Source organism: Clytia hemisphaerica, unplaced genomic scaffold (genome assembly GCF_902728285.1).
Source record: "Clytia hemisphaerica strain Z4C2 unplaced genomic scaffold, Clytia hemisphaerica genome assembly, whole genome shotgun sequence".
In the NCBI taxonomy this organism is placed as follows: domain Eukaryota; kingdom Metazoa; phylum Cnidaria; class Hydrozoa; order Leptothecata; family Clytiidae; genus Clytia; species Clytia hemisphaerica.
Genome location: NW_027103905.1, coordinates 776,951 through 795,695, shown reverse-complemented (window position 1 = coordinate 795,695; position 18,745 = coordinate 776,951). Strand labels below are relative to the sequence as shown.

The following is an 18,745-nucleotide window of genomic DNA, read 5'->3' as shown; positions in this document are numbered from 1 at the left end:
ATGTATTATTATAAAGTGTTTGATATATCAGAGCTATTCTGCAAGCTAAATCTGGTCTGTTAATTGTAGAATCAACGAAGATTTTTAAGCAGAGAGTGTGCGCTATATGAGCTTTACTGCCAGAAATGATGGTAGCCATTTTTTCACAAACAAATACTTGAGAAATTCTTTTGATTGCTATAAATTGGAAGTTTACAGCTGGTGGAAAAGGTTGATTATCAAATTTGTGATATTCATCGCTCTGACAGGTATTTTAGGGGGTACTCCATTAGGTACTCCATTGGAGTACTCCATGGAGCTAATCCATGTTTTACAACGACCCCTCCACTGATGCAAGTTACCCAATCTCACGGTATTGTGTTCAATAGACTTTTTTTAAAGAGGCGACCCTGTTGAATAATTAAGGAGTCCAGCATAAAAACAATGATAAGGTCATGCATAATTACTGTACCATGCATATTGTAATAATTATGCATGGCTATATCATTGTTTTTCTGCTGGACTACGTAATTATTCAACATGGTGGCCTCTTTAAAAAAGGTCTATTGATTTGGCGTTCAATTCATTTGATTGACACAGTTCCAAAATTTTATATAATTTACACTTAAGTTAACTCTGTTCCTTAAGTTTTTTTCCTTATTCTCAGCCTGGGCAGTTCCTTAACAATTCCTTTTTTTAAACAAAAAATCAGGAGTTTCAAAGGACCCTCCCGGCACTCCGGAAACTTCTGGAGTTTTCCGGAGCAGCTAAAAAAACACTATTTTTCCCTCCAGAAAGTTCTGGAACTCTTCCTGTGCTTCTGGAGCAAGTGATTTTTAACACATTTTAAAACCGTTTAAAAACGTAGTTACAGTCAGTTAGGAACATTTGGCGAGTTCCTGTGCGCGGCCGCAATCAAAAAATTTATAACAACACTCATTAAAAAATGATGTTTGTGTCTTTTCGCACTTTTTTTAGCCTAGACAATGTACCGTGAAGTTGAGGGAAACTTGCATAGTCATCAAATGACTGACCAATCAAAGCAGCAAAATTTCGAAACAAATGAACTACTACGCAGCTCCGCTCACAGCTCTCCTCTACCATTTTTGTTTTGATTTAACTTTTTATATATTTTAATGACCAGCCAGGTCATTCATTTTAGGGCTATGCATGTTAGCCTCCACTGATGCAAGTTACCCGACTTCACGGTAGCAAACATAGTAAGTATAAGAACATTGTGCTTTTAATTGGTTGAAATCTTTTTTTGCATCGGAAAAACTTTTTCAAACTTTTTAGCAATAATTGACCAAACTGACCAAATTCATAATCAATAGAAATTTTTCTCTTTTATTTTGATTTTGTGCCCTAGTCTTTACTTGTAATTATTATATGACAATTGCCGTATCTAATAATTGCAATGCTTTCGATATAAAATTTATCCATACGCTTTTGTAGTGATGTTTGTAAAGCCCTTGCCACAACTGCCACGCTGGCTGCAAGAAATTTGGAAAAAGCGATATTATACCTGTTATCTTTTTTCTTTAAAGAATCAACAAGCCATCAACATCAATAAATTACATATATTTCCTCAGAAACTTTCAAAATTATCTCCCATTATGACTTTCTTGTAGCCGTTCAGAAATTAACCAATCGGGTTGTGTATCAGAATTCCAATGGGAGTTCTTATCCGAGATTTGTAAAATAGCTAAGTCAGCAAAAAAACTTTTTCCGAGGGTTTGAGGAAAAAACAGAACTGCTATCATTTGCTTTTTATTTAACCATGTATTTAAATTTGCACTCAAAAATACTTAAATAAATAAGTTAATAAAATACGGGGGATTCGGACCATTCTATCGTGTGCGCAAAATAGGACGGAAACTAAGTAGCACCCTCAGTGCAAGATTGCCGCCTCATCTTTATTCGCCCGCGCGAGAACGCGAGTTAATCATTTTTCTCCTGCACTCAAGGGGAAAAGGAAAGTGATCGATATTCTTTGAAGGAAAAACGTCAGAAACAAACCTAAAGTTCAAAAGATTTCTGCTATGCATTTTTTTTGGAACGCTGAAAAACTCTAATTTCGATCTTCCGTAAGGTAAAGAGGTTGCGAGATTTGGGTTAGCGAGGCAAAAATCGCTAAAAAGCTGGTAAAATCGTAATCCTCAAAAATCGAAGTTCCAGCTTCACTGTTAGTGTCTCGCTGTGATCATTATATTATATGGATGCCACAACTGCCACGCTTGCCACAAGAGAATCAACCACACCATAGTGTCTTGCTGTGATCGTTACATTAATATGATTGCCACAGCACAGTTGCCAAATTCAAGGGTGAGCAATAGCTGTGAAATCTATTCAATGATTAACACAGCTGCCATGCTTGCCCCGAGGAATTTAGCTGTACCATAGTGTCTCGCTGTGATCGTTATATTATATGATTGCCACGCTTGCCACAAGAAAATGAACTATCATAGTGTCTCGGCTGTGGTCGTTATATTATATGAATGCCACAACTGCCACGATGGCTGCAAGAAAATCAACCATACCATAGTGTCTTGCTGTGGTTGTTGTATTATATGAATGCCACAACTGCCACGCTTGCCACAAGAAAATCAACCATACCATAGTGTCTTGCTGTGATCGTTACATTATATGATTGCCACAGCTGCCATGTGATAAAGAGCGGCAGTCTCAGAAACACTATATATCGCGACTTAGCCCATTATAGCTCCCAACTTATTTAACATTTCAAAAAAAAATTTATAAGAACATCCAAAATTTCTGAAGCCTTTTTTTAGTTTTAAGCCAAAAAATGTTCTTAACATGTTCTTATTTTCACCATTTTTTCAGAATTTTTGTCCATTTTCCTAAGAAATTGGGTATTTTAATGTCCCCAAAGCCTTAAAATGTTCTTAACTTGTTCTTATCCTTTGGCCATCGAAGCCTTATGTTCTTATATAGTTTGTTCTTATAAAAAAGAATGTGTATTAAGGCTGAAATGGTTGATTTTTGGGGTTTTATTAGCAAAAGCATTTAGGGCTTGAATTAGAAAGCTTTGAAATTATGAAATGTTATTTCATTTTTTATACGTTTAGGTTTTGTTTTTAAATAAGGGAGATATTGTTTGCTTACTCATCAATTTTAATTCACAAGCTTTTTCACATTGGATTGGCACGGATGTGGAGCAAGATTGGTCAGAAAGAGGACAAGAAAAACATTTTTTGTTTAAATCAGCATAATATAACAATAGGCAGACACTGTCCCGAAATGCAATATGTATCTGACACGAAACAGGAACTCTTATGTAAAAATAAAACCTTCAAAGAAATATAATAATCTTTTAAAGAAAAAAAATTACACTTCAAAGCCATACAGAGGGAAACGGCCCTAAACATATACTTAGTAATGAAAAAGGAATATTGATATAAGAAATTCAGCAGGTGCATTCCATACCTACGATATATATAATTTTCAATCGACTAAAAGTCTTAAAATGTTCTTCTTTTTCTTAGTCTCCTTATTTTTCTTATTCAGAGCTCTTCATACAAACAAAGAAGGAATTGTCCATTGTTTTTTCTTTTGGTCAAGTTTTTACATGGTTTTGTGAAAATGTAATTTGAGAATATTTTAAGGATCAGGAAATAGTAACAAGCTTAGAAATAAAGTCAGGTTTCAGTTTCAGCTTTATTATCAGCAATTTTGTTTAAGAAAGGGGTCCTTTTCCTTTTATTTCATGTTTTCAATTGCTTTATGATATATTTTTAGTTATCTTGTTTTAAAAAATAATGTTTTACTTATATTAAAAATTCGGTTTTCTTTTTTAGTAAATTTTAAGCCATATAACTTTTTGAAGATTAAGAATATAAATACATAGGATTGAGTAAGATAAGACCTGTTATTTTTCCTTTTTTTTTTCTCTTCAAAAAAACTTACGAATAAATCTTCATCAAGATGTTTGTTCTTCGTTTTAAGTTTATATATGTGAAGAAATAGGAATTTCTCTTCAACTATTTTCACTCAGGAGATTTGGCATTTCGTTCTTATTGGGACGCGTCAGCGTTGCGTAGCGCACCCTGACTGGCCAGATTAATTTACATAGCGTCGTGGAAAGTGATTCATTTTTTGATTTAGATGGATTTTATGATGTTTAAAATCCTTCAATGTTAAGCTTTAATAAGTTTAGTAAAATTTCTAAATTAAAGCTCTGTGCAAGTCAACCAATAAAAATTGTTTGATTCAAAAATACGTTAAACATAGCAACACAAAACTCACAACGAAGAGATTTTTTTTGTTAATTTCCTTTGAATGAGTTTTGACAGGTTAAAGGTGTGAATTTGATGTTTTCACGTTGCCGTTGCAGTTGTGACTTCGGAAACTCTCTAATAAAACGTCAGAGATGAAATCATCTTTTTTTTTCAATCAGTGATTCAGACCTTCCTTTTAATCTTATCTTAAAAAGGGTGTCGGAATTACATGAGGGCTGTCAACATCAGACCAACTTACGGTACTTATTCTTTTGGGACGAGAATGATGGAGGTTTTACAAGCTCTTATTTGATTTGGTTGGTCGTTAACCAGTAATAAAACAATTTTGTTACTTTTTTCTAAAGAACGCTTCATTTTTATTACTTCAAATGACCAATTATTAATTATCTTATAAAAACTTAACCTTTTCTGATTCTGTTTTTTAAAATGCCAAAATTTCTTTTGAATATTTTTTCAGATCTGTCAACAAATATGGGTATCAAAGAGACATTATCCGATATCAATGCTGACCATCCTTTACACAAAGCCAAAGCTTTTTACTTCTTATTCGATGCAGCAATCAAAACACTACCTCGACACCTGGGAATGTATTACAAACACACCTTACTACTCTCACCTCACCAAGTTGCCATGTTGTTATCTGTTAGACCTTTCCTATTAATATTTGGTTCACCTGTCCTTGGTGGTATAGCTGATAAAACCAATAAATTTCGACATGTGATGTTGATCTCGTTATTGACATTCCTGGTTACTTACGTTCTAGTCCCATTGGTTGAACCGGTGGAAGGTTTTAATTGCAAAGAACACGTACACTTCAATCATTCGGCCAATCACATCAATATTTCAACGCCAGTTTTTCATAAACTTCATAAACAAATTGTGAGCAATGGTAAGATTATGCTTTTTGATTGTTTTTGTCATACATTTTCAACATTCTTTTCGCATTTCTGGCTGGGCACCTGTTTTTCATCCTCTTTCCGAAATAATTTTTAATCTTTTATATAATATTTTAAAAAACAGCCTAGTAATAAAATCGTTATATTGAATCTACATTTATCAAAAAAAATCTAAAACAACAATTTTTTGAATTTCTCTGGAGTTAATTTTTTTAAACTTTTAGTTCAAAGGCAGTATGATTTTTTTCGAAAAGAACTAGTTGTAGCTCTATCTTAGGTACAGTGGGTCTCCATAACTCGAACAGGAACAAGGGAGACACAAATTTGTTCGAGTTAAGGAAATTTTGAGTTATGAAGTAGGGTTTATAAGGCATTTTTAACTGAAAGAGCCATAAAACTTATTCGAGTTAAGGAGACATTCGATTTGTAGATGTTCGAGTTAAAGACACTCCACTGTATAATAGTACTATATTAAGACCCAATAAAAATAGAACGAAAATGAATTTACTGGTATAATTTTTTCATAATTTTTCTTCCTTCTGTTTCTCTCGTTAGGTGCCAGAGTAAAGGTGGAAGTTCACAAGTACTACCAAATGGTCAACGAAGAAGGCACCAATAATCACCAATATGACGGGAACTTGATGCAGGACTTGTACTACACGTGGCCGTTCGACATGTATGAGTACGAACTTACGGATGATATAACACAGAAAGTATTCAACGTCATTCTCTTAATCACAATTTTTGGAGAATTCTTCGCATCACCGTCAGAAACGTTTGCCGATCTATATACGCTACGTGCTTTAGGCTCTAACCATAACCGCTATGGTTGGCAAATAATATCTGGTTTATTTGGTTTCTTCATTGTTTCAATCGCTTTTGCAGCGTCATCAGACATACGCTTACAGTTGAAAGATGATTTCTGTCATGTTGGTCACGTGATCAATTACAGCCCTTATTTATTCGTAGTATACGGCCTTGTTGGCGCATGTATCCTGATTGCCGCTACATTCCAATACCGCCTTTTTCCGAAACCTACCGCCCCACGTAAAGATGACGGGTGTAATTGCGATTGTAATTTCATCAAGGCGTTACCAGTACTAGCAGAAACCCCCGCTTACACTGCATACGCTATTGCTGTTATATTTTGTGGATTTGCCTGTGGTGTAAAACAGCTTTATATCTACCATTATCTTACAGAGCTGGGTGGTCCTCATCAGCTCATATTTGTAGTTTTGAGTGTCCACTTTATATCAGGTTTTTTGGCACTCTTAGCGTCACCCTACCTACTTGAGCGTTTTGGAGCATCAAATCTTATAGCAGGTGGTTTGCTTTTGAATGGAATCTCATTTGTTGTATATTCACTCATCAAAAATCCATGGTTGATCTTAATTGTTGAACCTTTCCATGGGCTCTGTCAAGAATTATCTTGGGTCGCTATTGTCACTTACGCTGGTGCGCCGCCACAAATTGGGGCGGCTCTACAGGGTACGGTACATGGTTTACATAAAGGTCTTGGACTAGCTTTAGGCTATTATGCAGTATGTGTTTTAATCTTGAAATTTGGTTACGTCGGTTTCTTTTTAGCTACTGGTTTGTTATTTTTTGTTGTGTTTGGATTTTATTTATTTGTCATTCGAATGTATCCGAAAGAGGAAAGCATCGCGGACAGTTATAGTTGCTATTCCAAGATTCATCAACAGGACGTGGACAGTGACGGCGAAGAGACGGTTGAAATGTTTCAGAAAGGTGATTATAATAACGAAACATTGGATAGATCTTTCTTAGAATGATTTTGGTTTGATTTAGCGAGGTTGAGCATGAGGATATACAATATGCTTTTTTATACAACCTAATAGGTCTCAGTACTAATTTGATAAATATAATTTTCTTGTAATTCGACATTAGCAATCGATGTGGGGTTTCGGTTTTTTCATTTTGGGTTTTATATATTCTATAAATTTATTAGATATCAATTTCTTTGCCATAATATCAACGCTTTTATACATCTTATGGGAAAATAACAAACTTCACTACTCTGACCATCAGTAACGTGGTGGGTTGACTAAAATTCGGACAAACTGGGGCGGCAATTTTAGAAGATTTTGATCTCGGCGCCCCCTATGAAAAGTAAATATCTTTTTAAAAATAACACGAGTAAGCACTAAAATTTTGGAGTATTTTCTCTCTTTTTGGCCAAAAATTGCCATACCTAAGGTGTAAAAGAGCAAAGGGGCGCCGTAATTAGTAATCAGAGGCGTCTTTTTGCAACCTTTGTATATCGGCGCCCCTTTGAAAAACTTCCCTGCGGCAAATGCCATCCCACAGCGCCCACGCCCCCTGCCACCACGCTACTAATAAACTAATCAGAAAAAATGTATTTACTTGCGTTTTCTGTCCAGAGTCAGGATAGCTTAAGGGAATTAATTCTCGTTAGAATCCCTAGGAAAATGAAAGAAATGTGTCAAAAATAGAGCAAAGCCGCTAAAATTGATTCCTGCGAAATGCGATTTTTTGGAATTTCTTTTCAACCGAGAAATATGGTCCCGCTAAAATTAGTTTCGTTAAAATTATTTAAACCATTTGGTTTAATCTTTTTTTGACAACATAGCACTTCTCCGTGCAGCAAGTCTGCCGTTATATTGGAATTTGCGCTGGTATTATCGTGAAGGGTTTGATTTTTGTACCTGTCTTGTAGATATTAGTTATGGATATGCTTTTTGTCTTGCTTTATTATAATAGTGAAATTTATTTTTTGTTAAATATCTTTGTGTAGATAGAGAATTTTTTTAACGATAGACTAAAAAGTTTTTTTGGGTATTTTTAGTGTTATGTAATAAACTCTTGTTATTAATCTTAAATATTAGGGGTATTTTCTTCTAAAACTTATTTCAATATCTAGATTCTAAATGTCTACATCAAAAGAGCTAATAACGAAAAAGCATTTTTAATAATTTTGTTTTACACAGTCGAATTTCGGCTCTACCAAAATCTAGTAGTATTTTTTAATAATTTTGTTTTACACAGTCGAATTTCGGCTCTACCAAAATCTAGTAGTATTTTCTATGGAAAGTAGCATCTACGCTCATACCCAGTACCTTAGTATTTTAATGAGGAATTTGCTTTCGGTAAAATATTTCCCGTTATGCTAAATTTGACCTTTAATTATTAAGTTTCAAACTCATCATTTCTGCCATAGGCTGATAACACGTTCTTTGAAAAAAGCGTTTTCAACAATAGACGATATCAGCTTAACGTCAAAACTCAGATTTGACCCATTGAGTTTCAAGCCCGAAGGGCTAGAGGTCAATCTCTAACCTTTCTCAGGCAAGAAAAATTGAAGCCAAATTATATGCGCCGTATTTTTGATGACGGATTGAATCTAGCAATAAAAAAAAAAAAAATAGGGCAACCTACATTTGTTTTATAGCGTGCCGGGAAAGCCTCCGGAGTTATTTGATTGTAATAGGCTAATGCTACATTTGAAAAATAACGTATACTCGTTGAATCTAGCAATTCCTTTGTTTTCGAGTGATATATTTTTCGAAATTAAGCGGTAAATTTTAGTTTCAATCTTTCATTTGTGTAAAAACCAGGCGGGTCGCTCAAGGCCGCGCAACTTTGGTAGGATTTGTTGGCTTCAAATCCTACCAAAGAGATTGACCTCTAGCCCTTCGGGCTTGAAACTCAATGATTTGACCCCCGAGAATTGCCCACAATGCTTTGCGCGGAAAAAGTTCACGGTGAAATTCTTTCCGCACAAAGCATTGTGGGCAATTCTCGAGGGTCAAATCTGAGTTTTCATGTTAAACCGATATCGTCTATTATCATAAATTAACTATAATATTATTCAGTGAAATAAATTAGCGAAATATCAAGAAATAAAGAACTAAGTTTACACTTGTTACACAGTTTCATGCTAGTTCCGGGGGGACCTTAGGCAAAAATGGGTGTTGGGTTTGTGCGATCGGTAAGGGTCGATTTCTTCACTTTTCAAAGTCTCATTTCAAAACATTTCAAAAAGGTGTCTCTAAGGGTCACCTTTTCAGCAAAAATCAGTCTCTCTAAGGATTGGTTTTTGGAGGTCACGTCCGCACACAACCCTAGTACCCCCCTGGGATGCTGGTGCATCCTTCGTGTTATGCATCACTGTATTTTAGATATTTCAATAATATAGTGTAAGTTAGTTCCTTATTTCTTTATAATATTATTTAACATTATTTTATTTTTGTACAATTTAATTGACACTCTTATTTATGAACTTTTTTGTTACTAATGTGATGTAGAAAATATTTTGCATTCAAGAGGAAAATTTTGTTTCTTTTCACTTTTCTTTTTTGCATGTCTCGATTCACAGCCTACTCCGAATCAGCAACTTCAGATTTACTAAAATTTGGCGTCATTTTCCCCACTATCCCAACCCAAGCAAAGGGGGAGGGGTGTTGAAAGTTTGAATTTCCTAACGGGAGATTGCCAGTTAAGGTGGGGGTTCCCTCAAATATGGGTAAACATTAGAAAATTTCTACTTATAATTGCTTCTTACTTTGTTTTGAAAATGAAAGTTGTAAAAATCTTTGCCTCCAGCGCCATTTCTCCACTTCTTTTATTGTAGATTTGTAAAATTTTAGCCTACGACGGCTGTTTTCATAGCCAACACCGAAAATATTGCTTATCATGTAATCCGAGCTTCATTGGTTGCTATGTATAAAACAACAATAAGAGTTTAGGTTGTTGGTAAAAATGCATCGCTTCAGCAAATTTGGTGAGGAAAGTTCTCCAATATTTTCCCATTTTCGTAAGGGGGTTCTCTAGAAAAGGGGATCATTCTTTATTACGTCAATAATTATGGCAATAATTTCAAAACGAGGCAAGTGATGTTCGTGACGTAATTTATGAAAGGGTCTATTCCGCAGGGTATTTTTTTGGCTCATTCGAAAGAAAAATGTTTTTAAAAACTTTTTTGAGAAGAGGGTAAGTCAAAAAGGCCCAGCAAATTTTTTTATAATTTTTCTGTCAATGGTGTAAGTAGTTTAAAGTTTTACCGACTATGAATTTTCGTCAGGTTTCAAGTACCAAGGTTTTGCCCATAAATAATTTCCTGGGACTTACCTCTTTCTTAAAAAAGTTTTCAAATTCATTTTTGAGTGAGCCAAAAAAAGAATAACTCAATATACAGTATGTGGCCCCCAAAACGGCGATCAAATTTGAAATTTCTCTCAAATCTAGAGGAAAAGAGATTTTACAAAAATTTTTGCTGCATGAAAACCTTTAACATCTCTACTTTATTTCCTGGTAGTTCTTTTTCAAAATTTTCAATTTCAACAATATTTTTCAATCGCTTAAAGATAGGTAGCTTTTTTTCTAATGGCCCCCAAAACGGAGGTTTGAAATTCTCGAGATATCTTTAAGATATGAATACAAAATTTTGACCATAGTTTTGAAATATGATTTAGAGGGTTTTGGGCATAAATTTACATGTTTTTTTTTTATAAGCAAGTGTATGCCCCTTGGTTAGGCTCATGTATGCTTAAGTGTTCAAAGCATCCAGGCATATTTCATGCTTATTATATGCTTAAGAATCATGCTTATGATTCACCCCGAGCCAAGTTTTTAATGAAATTTCAAAAATTTTGTAAAAATTTGCTCAGATTTTGGGAGCAGTGGAATGTAGCTAGCCGTGGAATGTCTTATTTTTTACTTGAACTCTACCAAACCTTATTTTAAACAGATAAAAATGACCACTTGAAAAATATTTTAGGCTGGCATATATGCTCATGTTATGCTTAGGAATTCTGCAAATCTGAGCCTTCATATGCTTATAAGCGTTATGCTTATAAAAAAAAACATGTATTTGATAAAATTTTTACAGTATACCCCTGGTTGTCAAAATGCAGGTTTGGGGCCCCCAAAACGGAGGTGTAGTTAAAATCAAATTATTAGGCCCAGTGGTAATAGGGGGGAACTATGAACATATTTGTGTTTTCCCTTAAATTGAAGACCCGATGGATGTAAAATTTATGATTTTTATAAAATATTGTCAAGATTTTCGATGATGCAAAGTCCAAACTGAAAATTTAGAAATTTCAAATGACAATTTTGATTTAACAACGTCTTAAGCAAGTTTTGAAAACAAATCTCTTTGAAAATAGTTCCATTCATATATGGAATAAGCTGTGAAAATTTAGAAAAAAGCTTAACTGAAACTCAAAATATTAAGCTTTAAAGATATTTTTCTCCTATGTTTGCAAAAAAATGACAGAATTTGCCGTTTTTGCTGATTCAGCGAAAATTTTATATATAATGTAATTTTTTGTTATAAACATCACTCAAGTGATAGGAATAGTTCAAGAGTTTTTGCTTTTCTCATATTTAGAATTTTCGGTTTTGTCAATGCTGATTCTAGGGCTCCAAAATACTGGTTGACCTTCAAGATATCTTTTACCCAGCCTCTAAAGTCACAGATGTATTTTCATTTTCTGAACGGCATTAGGTGTAGAAAGTTTGCTATACCCCGTTTTCATAACTTATTTTCAATATACAGGGAGCAAGAGTGAGCTATATGCAATTTTTATCTAATTTTGGTGTTAAAATATTTCCTTTGGACGCAAATATGTTATTTTGAATTTATCTCAAACCAGCAAAAACATGCTCATTTTTAAGTATAACCAAGTATAACCATCATTCTTTCAAAATAAACAAAAATCGTTTCATTCTGATAAATCTACAAGTCAGAATCTTCATTTTAATGAAAACCTCCGTTTTGGGGGCCGTCTCCGTTTTGGGGGCCATATACTGTAGGCCTTTTCATAAATTACGTCACGAACATCACTTGCCTCGTCTTGTAGTTATTGCCATGGTGATTAACAACTCCCAGCGGATTTAATTAAGACTACTTTCTATTCATAAAAAATTATTCAATGTCTCAATCAAGGGGGCATAATCACCATGGTAATTGTTTGAATACGAGGCAAGCGATGTTTGAGACGTGTTGTGAAAATGTCTATTGTTACTCAATTGTCAATTGGAAATTGTTGTCAGTGTTGTCACGGGTCCTAAAGAACCTTAGAAATACGCGGAAGAATATTTGCAGGGTAGGGTTATTTAGTCACACCCCCGGGGGGGGGGCACTGGGTTGGTGGACTGACGGTATGTGCGGGCCAAAAATTCGCTTTTAAAATTGCACCCTTACAGTGCAGCAAAAATCAGTGAAAATCATAACCTTAGAGTGCATTTTTCCCCAAATTTTCGATCCTTTTCGTGCAAAAAATGGTCAAAATTCAAGCATTTTTGGTCAAAATATCTAGATTTTTCAAGAATTTTCTGAAATTTCTACCCTTACAGTGCATCTCTAGTTTTTCCGACCCTTACAGTGCATTTTTAACATATTGGAAAAGGTACCCTTAGGACCCGCACATACCCGTCGGTCCTTTTGCCCAGCTGCCCCCCCCCGGGTCACACCCTGAATTTCTTCGATTTCTTTCTTGTTCGTTTGTTGAACCACGCAGCTTGGGGGGGGGGTACTATCCTTGTCGACCGACGGGGGTGCTCCGCTGAGCTTCGAAAAATGGACCCTACGTGGGACACGAAATTTGTGAAAAGTGAACCTGAATGGGACTAAAACCCGACTAAAATTCCTAAATTTTCTCAAATTTTCTACTTTTCTACTTTTTCCCAAAATTTTCCAAAAATAGGCACCCTCGAGGGACTGATTTTTCTATTTTGGTGTTTTTGCGACCCTACCTGGGACTCGTGGAGGTTAAAAAAGGTACCCTGACCACCAGCGGAGCATCCCCGTAACCCATCTTGCTCTAGTACCCCCCCCCCCGGGAGCTTGACTTAGTTTTGGATCGAAATTATGGGGGGGGGTTTTCAGGGGTCTTAAATACCATCATACCGACAAAATTTTGGGTCAAATACCGTAATACCGTCGGTGAAGGAAGCCTAATACCGATACCGATATTATACTTATGTTTTTTTTCTCGAAAAAGAATTTTCAGTTATCAAATCTATTGTGTAGTAACAAATTAGAAACTGTGCAAACAAGTATTGTACTTTAAGAGGCCCCCAGTCAACCCTTTTTCAGGTATTCACACACAAATTTTTGCCAATCACGTATTCACGCGCGAAAAAAAATATTTTCACGTCACACACCAATTTTGCTTGCCGTAGACTCAACACAGGCTTCATAGAAGTGGTTTGTGTGAAACTAGAGACGCGTTACGTTGAACCCCCCCCTACATGTTTTTTTTATAAGCTGCGTTATAAGCATATCTAGGCTATGGGGAAATTTAAGCATATGGCAAGCATTTCTTGAGCCTACGAAAAATGTTTTTTTCCTGATTTTGGCTTTTTTGGGCTGGAATTCAGTATTNGGGAAATACCATGTGTTTTTTTTCTTGTTCTTGATATCTCAATTCGCAAGCAGTCGCGAGTACTGAGCGTTCTTTTCAAGTCATCTCTATACAAAAAAGAAAAGCAAAAAGACCTATCGAATGAGAACATCATAATGTTCCACCGCAGAGTAACTTGTGTTTTGAATCTATCAAACAGTTACATCAAAACGTTTAAAAAATGTTTAAAAAAAGTTTTTCACAGCATTCAGGAAACGTTTTTTTTCAGGCAGTTACATCAAAATGCCTCGAAAATGTCGATATGAAAATTGCGTAATCAGAGAACGTATGTCTCGCTCATTATAAAAAGGCCGAGACAAACTTTCAATAATTGGATTGTAACATCGAGTTAAGTCTCTTTTGTTAAGTCACCAGGGGGTAAATAAAACAGACCTTGATACATTTATCGTTCGTTTCAACTTGACAATTCGTTTAAAACTCAGCCTCCTAAATATTTGGGGTAGGTAAAATATGTACAAAGAAATTCATACTTTTCCAAGCCGGCGAATCTTTAAAAAAGAAGCGAACAATAAAATATAATTACCAGTGCGTCTCAAACCGCGATATTTCGAGAGCACGGAAGCGCATCAAAACACCAGCTTTTTTAGAGTTTTGTCTCGTTTACCCAAACGCTGCAATCCTGCGTAGGCTTTGGGCTCAAGACTAGAACCCCCAATATGAGACATTGGCCTGACCGAAAAAAAATCATCATCATCAATTTTGTTAATTGCTAGAGTCGTTTACTCACTGGAAATACGCAACTTTCTGAAGTTTCGTTTTTTTTCGGTTGTGCTTCATTTTAAAAATAACGAAGATGAAAAGTTACCATCAATCCCGCGAGTAAAAGAAAGTATTCCGACTAGTCTACGAAAAGTGCGCTCGCGCGGCGAATAGAATATCTTGCAAATTAATATATGCATAAAACTGACGAAATCCTTTCTTTTTTATGCTTAGGTGACGTCACCATCGATCCTGACTCGACAATGGAGAACCAAATTTGGCAATGTATAATTATTACGAGCGGCCGAGAAAGTTTGTGTGACGCAAAAATTGCGCGATAAACGAAGCCCTAGAAGAACGCCCACTGAAAATTGAAACCAGGAATTTATTGAATATTTCACTAATGAAGTATCAAACTTTTTGTTTTTTGTAATTATTATAAATTCATGATTTTTAAATACTATTTTTTGAATGTCAAAGGACAATTAAAGTGAATTTAAGCTGATTGGGTGGATATTGGGCGGACGGGTGTTTTGCACGTGCCGAGATTGGAAATTAAATGAGAGTAAAAGACGGGGGCGTCTTAGTATGTAATATTATTTCATTATTCTTTTATTTTTATTTTTGGCGAATGAAAAATGAATTTTTGATTTTTGAATTAAGGAAATATAGTATAATATATTGTATTTGATTGTCAATGCCAAAAGATACTTACGAATAATCTGCTGTGTTGCTTCGCTATTTACCCCCGGATTGTTTTAGTAGGCACTTCGGTCACGTAAATAAAAACACGTGTATATGTTGAAGCCGACTGTGGACTGACCGCAATTGCAATTACATAAATTATTGTGGAAGGGAACGCTTGAGACAAATGTTTGGGAAATCAAAAAGACAACTTTTGTGAGAATGTTGAGTTTTGTTTATATGGCTGTTTGTGACACACTGATTACCCTTTCCAAATAAACCTCTTCGGTGGCGAGTGTAGTCTACTCTGACGTAATTGTAAAATTTATGTGATGGGAGTTTGACATTGTAATGTAATGTTGTTTGGGGAATTATGAAGTTCTCTGGAATTTCGATTACATTTATTCAAGTTGATTTTTTATGACTTCTAATGGTACTTTTTCTAACGAGTTTGATTACTCTGTTCTCACACTTATGTCTTTTTTTTTCGAGTCCTTTTCCGTGATTGCTTTTATTTATATTTTTAAAGACAGGTAAGAAGGCATATTGATGTAACTGTCAGGTTGTATTTGTCGCACTCTACAACGTTTTTTCATAACGTCAAAAAAACGTTTTTCAAACGTTTAATAGATTACGTTTTTGCAAGACGTTTTAAAAACTAGGCCGTGGCCAGCGGATGGTTAACGGTTTGTGTAAACCGCAGGTTACAGGTCGCAGGTTACAGGTCACAGGTCACAGGTTACAGGTCAACAAAGCGCATACCGGAAAAAAGATAATAAGATCATAACATATACATAACATAACATCAATACATAACGCATTAAATTACAAAAAAGTAATACATGTTATTTAGATATTATAAAATGACAATTGAATAGAATAACAACCTAGTGACAATTTTTGACAAAAATAGAATCATAAAATCTGATGCAAGAAAAGACAAAAACACGAAAAATATTTATAAAACAGAATGTGATGTTGATAGTGTGAATGGATATAAAACGGCACCAATCGACCAATCTGAAGCTTGTGAGGTCCCTAAGGGAGTGGTTTTAGAAGGATGAAACTAATTAATCATTCAATTGTTATTTTGATGACTTAATGACAATTTTTGACAAAAATATTGACAGAATCACAAAATATCATGTCTTACAAAAGAAAAACACCAAAAATATTTAGCATACCGAATGTGATGATAACAATATGGCTGGATATAAAATTACACCAATCAGAAGCTCGTGAGTTCTCTGAGAAGGTAGTTTCAGAGCGATGTGTTTTATTATATGTAACCATCATATAACATTACAAACATTACAATATCTATCTGGTTTCAAATATTTTCTGGTCTGCGTTATACACGGCGCAAACTGCGAAAGATCGATAAAAGCACATGGTTAAATTTTGATGTTTGGAATGGTTTTATATGGATGAAATTGTTTGAGAATTATGTTTTTGATAATTGAAAATCTACAATCGGTATAAATTATAAACGTAATGAATGAAATACAAAATTTGATGTTCTTTCTCTTCTGTCCTTCCTTTCTGACATCTTTGTGATAATCATTCCAAATGTTTCCAGTATGATTGTTATTCGAAGTGTTAAAAAACGATAGTTGCATATCTTGATTGCAATTTCTTTGGTCTTCTTCACACAATTGCGAACCTGAAAAAAAAGATGAATAGTAAATTAAATGTTTGAAAATTTTTTAGCTGCTGTTGAGACGTTGAAAACCATGCACGTTGAAAACCATGCCTTTTCTTTCCACGGATAAAAGAATGCTCCAGAAGCATAAAAAAAACTTCTTAAATTTCATGGCCAAACTTTATGTTTCGCAAAATTTATTACTAAGGACTTTGCTGAATTATTGTTGTTGAGACAGGGGTGTTTTCAAGTCAAATTTCAGTAGTTTGAAGTACCAAGTTCACTCAGTGATGCAGAGGTATTAACAAGAAATTACCATAGCATAGTTGTGTGTAGATATTATCAAAGTCTTCCTACATTTCACCTACCTGTTCTAGCATTTTTTCGGTACTTTCTGCTGGCGAGCACACAAAGTCAGCTGAGGATAGTTGCAATAAGGAAACCAGTAATACACTCCAGCTTAAATCTGAGGGAAAAGAAGTTAAAATAAAAAGTTTTAACATAAGTTTACCGAAGATTATGTAATTTTTCCAGGGTTTGCTCTCAAAAATAGATATCATCAGAAATTGGAACCTGAAATAAGCTAAACAAATAAAGAAAGCCTCTAAGAATAACTTAAATATCAAAAGCATTTTCAGCTTCTTCCAGTCTTCGTGCATGACACATCCAACTCTTACAGAACCTATACGTTGTTTGATTTTTGTTTTGAACTTCGAATTCGAAAGCTGTCCAGAAAAGAAGTCATTCCATTGTTAATTTGGCGGACGATGGGGGCGGCAAGTGGGACGGGGAGCGGGCGCGCGGTTTGTGATTTGGAAAGGGCGTGACAAAGAGAATTTCACAAGTTTCTACTCTATGGGTGGGCGATCTTACGAGGTATTCAAACAGGGGTGGGGGTTTTGTTAAAATATATTTAACACTTAAGGACGTGTTTTTTAATTGTTTCGTTTTTGGCATTTACAAAAAAGCTAAATTTTGATTGGGGTAACTTGGAGGTCCGAAATTTTCACAAGATGTTAGTAGTGATGATAGGACCCCAAAAAGTTCTTTTCCCAAAATTCTAGCTGTTGTAGGGGCCAGTTAGGAGCAAATTTTTGTATGTGTTTCGCAAAATGATCTAAATCAGAGCTAAAAACCCAGGAAGTTGTCTATCTGACCAATGATTCTCATAGAGGGATGGCAATTTAAAGCAGGCTATTGTTAAAAGGCCCACATTTTCCTATTGTGGGGCCCTTTTTAGAGCACTTTTTTAGCACCTATTTCCCCATTGACAATAAGTGCCAAAACACCAAAGTAAAAGGCTTGATTGGATATAAGACTTCCATAACTTCTTTTGAAATAGTTGAATAATCAAGTTATTAACACCAATATAACACTTGAGCTGTTAATGGGCCCGTTTGGAGCTAAATTTAGCATTTTTCCACTAAAAATACTGCAGCAGAATTACTAGTATGTTTCTAAACACCTAATTAAAAGGCTGGAGTGGGTGTAAAACTTTCTTAACTTCCTTTGAAGTAGTTTAATAATCAAGCTATTAACACCAATAAAACATTTGAGCTGTTAAAGGGCCCGCTTAGCATTTTCCACTGGAAATACTGCAATTTATTCTGCTTCTCTTAAGCATCAAAAAGCACCTAAATGAGCTATGAAATAACAATAACCTTCGGGTTATCAAATTTTAGCATAAAGACATGGCCTTCAAGAACTACAAGTCCAGTCAATGCTAAATTTTTGCTCATAAAAGGACCCTGGGATGCTTTATATCGGCCAAATTTGGTTTTTCTATCTTTTTGAATGCCTCAAGTATGCATAATATCAATATCATAGTTCTTTCGTGTTTATCTTAACTGTGCTGGTGGATTAAAAAAAAGCCACACCCAATGCTAAAAACATGCTCATAATGAGACGATACAACCATTTTTAATGATTGCTTATGTTGGTATATTGATCTTATAAGGTATAAAAAGGCACGTGCAAAGTATTAGAGTCATAGCAGAAAAATTGAGAGAGATACAAGCCTCTAAATCCAAATGCTAAGTATTTGCTCCTACTAAAATGCTAAGTATTGGCTCATTTTTGGACCGCACTTTGTTGAAGCATAAGTCATGACAGATTTAAGCTTTAGAAAATTTTTTTTTAAATTTAAAGTCCATCTTTTCCACGCAACCATCATCA

The 18,745-nt window shown here is 35.0% G+C and overlaps 1 protein-coding gene across 3 annotated transcripts; it reads left to right on the top strand.

Annotated features, from left to right (window-relative positions):
- Positions 1-1,121: 1,121 nt before the first annotated feature.
- On the top strand, positions 1,122-7,040 carry LOC136809006 (major facilitator superfamily domain-containing protein 6-like). Of its 3 annotated transcripts, none has more exons than XM_067065582.1 (3): positions 1,122-1,199; positions 4,696-5,127; positions 5,690-7,040. In XM_067065582.1, exons 1-3 carry the CDS (start codon positions 1,166-1,168, stop codon positions 6,925-6,927), a joined length of 1,704 nt encoding a protein of 567 aa, XP_066921683.1. In that variant the 5' UTR covers positions 1,122-1,165; the 3' UTR covers positions 6,928-7,040. The 3 variants fall into 3 exon arrangements, with proteins under 3 accessions (XP_066921683.1, XP_066921684.1, XP_066921685.1); XM_067065583.1 differs by lacking the exon at positions 1,122-1,199 and adding an exon at positions 4,382-4,477; XM_067065584.1 differs by lacking the exon at positions 1,122-1,199 and adding an exon at positions 4,461-4,549.
- Positions 7,041-18,745: the final 11,705 nt, after the last annotated feature.

Excerpts from the sequence above, each read along its gene's own strand:
- LOC136809006 (XM_067065582.1), top strand. The coding sequence starts at position 1,166 with ATGCAAGTTACCCGACTTCACGGTAGCAAACATA. Across the intron at positions 1,200-4,695 it reads ACTTCACGGTAGCAAACATA|ATCTGTCAACAAATATGGGT; the intron begins GTAAGTATAAGA and ends ATATTTTTTCAG. Across the intron at positions 5,128-5,689 it reads TAAACAAATTGTGAGCAATG|GTGCCAGAGTAAAGGTGGAA; the intron begins GTAAGATTATGC and ends TTCTCTCGTTAG.